The 5,275-nt window shown below is 42.2% G+C and overlaps 1 protein-coding gene across 2 annotated transcripts in view; it reads left to right on the top strand.

Moving 5' to 3' along the window:
* The first annotated feature begins 2,319 nt into the window (after window positions 1–2,319).
* obscna (obscurin, cytoskeletal calmodulin and titin-interacting RhoGEF a) overlaps window positions 2,320–5,275 on the top strand; it is a 39,073-nt gene continuing 36,117 nt past the window's right edge. For both annotated transcript variants that reach the window (XM_030433169.1, XM_030433168.1), the window contains exons 1-6: window positions 2,320–2,430; window positions 3,425–3,539; window positions 3,630–3,896; window positions 4,403–4,564; window positions 4,706–4,810; window positions 4,894–5,160. In XM_030433169.1, the coding sequence (XP_030289029.1) occupies window positions 3,500–3,539; window positions 3,630–3,896; window positions 4,403–4,564; window positions 4,706–4,810; window positions 4,894–5,160 (841 nt within the window). In that variant the 5' untranslated portion in view covers window positions 2,320–2,430; window positions 3,425–3,499. The remainder of the gene's footprint in view (window positions 2,431–3,424; window positions 3,540–3,629; window positions 3,897–4,402; window positions 4,565–4,705; window positions 4,811–4,893; window positions 5,161–5,275) is intronic.

Here is a 5,275-nt window from a genome sequence, read left to right as displayed (position 1 = left end):
GCAGGCATTTTGTTTCTTTTGCGTATCTCTTTCTGTGGGGGCTGTTGGGTATGTATTAAAGGATGCAACAGAAATGGTGAGCAGTGAAATGCCTACACCAATATCTGATGAGTAATAAAATATAATACAGTGTCATGAGGAAATGGACCTAAAAAAGAGGTAGAAAGCAAAGCTCCCATACTTCAAATAGGACTTTATATAGGAAGAGTGCTAACTCCTGTTTTGTTACATTCACATTAAGATTTCCTCTAATCAGATCTATGTGAACATTTTGTCCAAAGATAAATTATAAATCCATTATATATCTGCAGTTATTACAAATTAAATCTCAGGATATTGTTTCAGTTCTTTGTTTGCTTAATGTTTACTTTAGTACAAACATGCTCTTGCATGTGATTATGTTTGGAGATGATCAACTGTATGACTGATCCTTGACCTCAATAAGTTTTACTGAATATGCAGCCAAAGTACATATTCTGTATGATCATAGGCTGGAATACTTTTAATGACCTGGCTCGGGGGTTTGAGATGCCTATAATTAACCGACACAAGGCCACACTGTAATTAGATATGCCAAGACTGTCTCTTTTATTCAGTCAAGGGCATCTAAAGTTGTTCTGCTGTATGGCTATGGATGCCTTGCTATGACACATATTCTACATTTGGTGAAATAAAACGCTAATATTATGGTGTAACACTCAAAACCTGGAGGAAGTGGCTTTTTTAAGACGCTGTGCTGATGATCAGATGTTCTTTGTGGATCAAATATATATGTTGACCGTCTCTATATTCCTCTATTATGACCGCTGTCAGGTGTAAAGAGTTTGGACCAGAGGAAATGTGACACACAGGAGGGGGGAGCGTTTCCAAACAAGGATCCAGAGGCTTAGGTGGAGTGTTCAGCTGTTTTGTCGAGTTCTAAATTCACTCAACACATCCTCACATTGCCTTGGTTTCTTCAACATTACTCTATTCTTAGCCTGTGTGCACCATCGATAGGATGCTGCACATGTGAAGTCCCACATTTCAAGACTGCTGGCCCTCTTCACTGTGGAGGGACATGATTTGCGGCCACTTCTGAATCAACATCCTGTTTGGACATTACCATAAATTGTTTCTAATCCAACAAATTTCTGTTGTGGATATGCAGAAAATCCTCTGGTGTATCTAAATTTACTCTTTAAACTTTTCCACTTAAATGTTCAAGGAAGCTGTTGAAAGCTTTTTGACATCTGTAAAATGAGACTGGTTTGCTTTTGCAGGCCATCATTCCCCTCTCAGTGACGACAAGTTGTTTTTTGTGCCCCAGCAGGACTGCACAGAGATTACCCTGTTGAGTTTCACTGGACTTAGGAGCGCCCGGTGGTGGCACATGGAGCTGTCTGTCAAACTGAGGCGAACACAATGCTGGCTAGTGCAGGCTTTGTTCTGCCTTCCTGTCTAGATGAGGGAACCCCACACATTTTAACCTTATAGAACAGAGACACTTTTGGATTAAGGTGAGCTCGAGGTGGGTGCATTAACGTTTCCTAGCTATGTGAAATTCATATCTGTATTGTTACTTTAACGCTTTCTTTCTTCTTTTGGTCAGATTTCCCTTGAGCCCCAAGTGTTGAACTCGGCCATTATGAGTAGTAGACCACCTACTAAACCACATCAGTAAATGTCCTCGAAAGGGAATGCTGATTGGGTGTTCGGTAAGAGGAAATGTGTAGCATAGTATTTTTAATCTTTTGTGACCTTTCAACTGCAGCACTGGTGGAAACTCCCCTTGGAGATCCATGGACTTTGATCCATCTAACTTGAGGTTTAGCACACTGACAGATATGGGGCGAGCACGTGATTAAACTCCATCAGCCTCATGATTCACAGAATGTTATCAACTGTCTTGGACCGGTCATGTTGGTGGAGGAGATTTCAGATCTCCTGCTAGCAGCCTGGTAGTGAACTTGTGCAGACGTTGTCATGTGCATACCTTTACCTACATCCTCCTGCAGCTTTCACTTACTGGGATGCTTGCAAGCCATTTGCACTAAGCTTGTCCCTCACTCATTCATATACGCTGGAAAACCATCACGCACACTAAGCCTGTTGTATACATTATGATTGTTTTCGATAGTTCTGATGCTGGACATGAGTTGCCTCACATGATTAAAGCCAAAGCTATCTTTGCCCTCATACTGACAGAAGGCTATTTTGGAGGTTAGTATGTGGGGAGAGATATGTCAGCTGTTCAGCACTACGCTCCATCAAAGTAAGAAAAAAAGAGAAAGCACTATAGGCTGTCTGCTTTGGGGACCGGGACGCAGCCTCCAGACCTGGGCATGCTTTCGTTTGGCTAAACGTTTGTTGTTAATCTGAAAGGCTTTGTGAGAACGACTCAGACAGATCTGTTGCCATGCTAGATCTTTTATCAAGTTCTTTTTTCAGGTAAAGGCGTTTTGTTCTTTGTTATTGATGCGGCAAGAAAGCATGCAAGGATCTATTCTTTCAAGAAAACACCTGAGTTGAAAGTGGTTGCACTGCAGTGTGTGATCTGATGTGTTCTTGTGCTGTTTTGTGTTTTGTTGTAGTCATAGAATCTTTGATTGAATTTGGTGTCAATGGAAAATTTGTTTTTAATGGGTGTATGCTGTGTTTCACTGTAAGCATTTCTGACTTTGCTCAACTTATTTAGAGTATGTTTTATTTCCATGATATTTATCACTTCACATGCCGTCTTTGGGAGTATCTCATTGGACTTAGAGGTAGATGATGGTTTGCAAATTAACTGTTGTTGTGTGACGCATTTTAGCTGACGGTTGAGGAGATAGAAGACCCACCTCTCTGCATACTTAGACAACCCCATGGCTTTAATGATAGTGGGAGGAGCCAGCCGTCGAAAAGTATTTCATGATATCAAATATCATATCAACTACTTCACTAATAGACAGTTCTCATTTGGCCTCTTGTTTGTTTTTCAAAGCTTCTCAGTTCGGTGTATTCAGCCTCGTGGAGGTGGCATCACAGCTGAGTCTATATTAGTGGTGCTGAGCTCAGCCGAGTGAAGTGACAGAGATTACTCCACTCTTCATTACTGAGGAGGACTGGCATGCTATCACAGGGATCAACCATATGAGGTGTATCCATTTTGACCATGTTGCCATTTTGAAAGTGATGATTTATATCCTTGTAAGTCTGAGAGGAATTTGATCAGCATGTGAAATGTAGTTTTGTTCAAAACAAACACAGGGTATATATTGCAACAGGTTATTCATAAAACGGCATTGACCTGAAAGCAGCCGATTGGCTCTAAGCGTGAATGAGGTGTGAATGAGTTGGTGGAAGCTGATGGTTTTATCATCCTTTACAACAACGAGTGAAGAGATTATGAGTTATGTTCTGAGCCAGGCTATTACAGGAATATTTTTTCATCATATTGTAGTTGTAGCCGGTGGGTGATAACTGTGGTATAAAGCAAACAAGATTCCCCAATCACACTGAGAGAAGAGCAGGAGGCATGGGAGACAATATTCCTGGAGGAATAGTAGCTGCTGCAAGTAAGTTCTCTTCTCACACAATGTTGGAAATTTCAGGGTAGTTTCTGTAATGAGCTCTTGGATCCCTAATGCTGTGTGTTTGTGATCCAGAGAACCGTCTGCAGGTGGTGAAGGGTTTAGAGGATGTGGAGGTGTCTGAGTGTGATAGCTGCTCCTTTGAGGTGACTCTCAACCTCGCCTATATCGAGGGTGTCTGGACCAGAGATGGGATTCAGCTCAAGTCCAAGCCACACTGTCGCATCAGCACACATGGGAAGAAACACTCCCTCATCCTGAACCGGGTTGCTTTGGGAGATGCAGGCCTGTTCTCTTTCCAGGCCAATGGCATTCAGACCTCAGGCAGACTCAGTGTCAGAGGTAAGCTGATAGAATAGGCTGTGCTTCTTCCATGGCCAAAGTCTTTTATTATGAGTCTGTTTGACTAAACTCAGCACTCAAAAAAGACTTGGGTTCTTTACGTTATCCTCCAAGGTCTTTTTATCCCCTCCCTGTGTGTTCATTAAGTTCATTTAGCAGTAGAATTAGAGAGAATCACAGTTTAAATACTTTCAATCCCAAAAGTTGCAAAAAAATAAATTCTGTGCTCTCCTTCCGGATCAGAACAGAATCTGGCAACTTTGTGTGTTTATTCCTACAGAGGCTCATTGCTCTGCCTTCAGGGTTCTCCTCCAGAGCTCCCCAGCTCACAGCAGCATCAGAGTCTTATCATGTTAATGAATCAACAAACAATTCTCAAACATGAACCAATCTTGTCAAAGAGTCAGTACAAGGCTATTAAAGAACGATCTAATAACCAGATTCAACCGGTTGTGTTTGTTTGATTGAACTGAGTTTACAGTCATGGTTTGATTATCTTCTGGCAGCTAGGGACATTCACATAGTGAAGGAGCTGGAGGATGTTGACACGATGGAGCGCCAAGTCGTGAACTTCCTGTGTGAGGTCAACCACGCGGATGTTGATGGCCGTTGGTACAGAGATGACTGCCGCATTCGACAGGGGGACAACATCAAGATCAGACACCAGGGTAAGAGACCAACCACATATACATGATCCAAAGTGCTTGCTTTAAGAAGCAGCATTGGGGTTTCATAGTGGTTGTACTTAGCAGTTAATAGGTGTAAAATATGTATAAAAAAAAGAACATTTTGATTTTATATCATTGCAGGTAAAACTCACACCCTGTTCTTCAAGTCAGTCAGGCCAGAGCATGCTGGAGAGATCAGATTCACTGCAGAGCGTGTCTCTTCACATGCAACTCTCACAGTTAAAGGTGAGCCCACAGACCTATTACGGATGGAGGAAATGATGTCTTGAACCATTTGGTCACTTAAACCATTTTGGTCCCTTCTACAGAGCTCCCAGTCCAAATAGTGCGTCCTCTGAGGGTCAAGATAGCCATGTATCGCCATCGGGGTCTGCTGGAGTGCCAGGTATCACGACCTAATGCTCAAGTCAGGTGGTACAAGAACAGGAGGGAGCTTCTGCCGAGTAAGAAGTACCAACTAATCAGCCAAGATATCTACCGGCAGCTTACCATCGATGACGTCTGCTCTTCAGATGAGGACAGTTACACCTGTGATGCAGGAGATGACAGAACATCCTGTCAGCTACTGGTGGAGGGTGAGATTTCTGCTGTCACAGTGATTTAACATTTATGCACATAGACTTGTCAAATACTGACCATTGTGTTTCCAGTGAACAAATTATACAATCAAGAGCGTTTTTAATAATATTG

Source organism: Sparus aurata, chromosome 11, assembly GCF_900880675.1.
Source record: "Sparus aurata chromosome 11, fSpaAur1.1, whole genome shotgun sequence".
NCBI classification, from domain to species: domain Eukaryota; kingdom Metazoa; phylum Chordata; class Actinopteri; order Spariformes; family Sparidae; genus Sparus; species Sparus aurata.
Note: the sequence above shows the minus strand (reverse complement) of the source record. Positions and strands in the feature narration are given on the sequence as shown.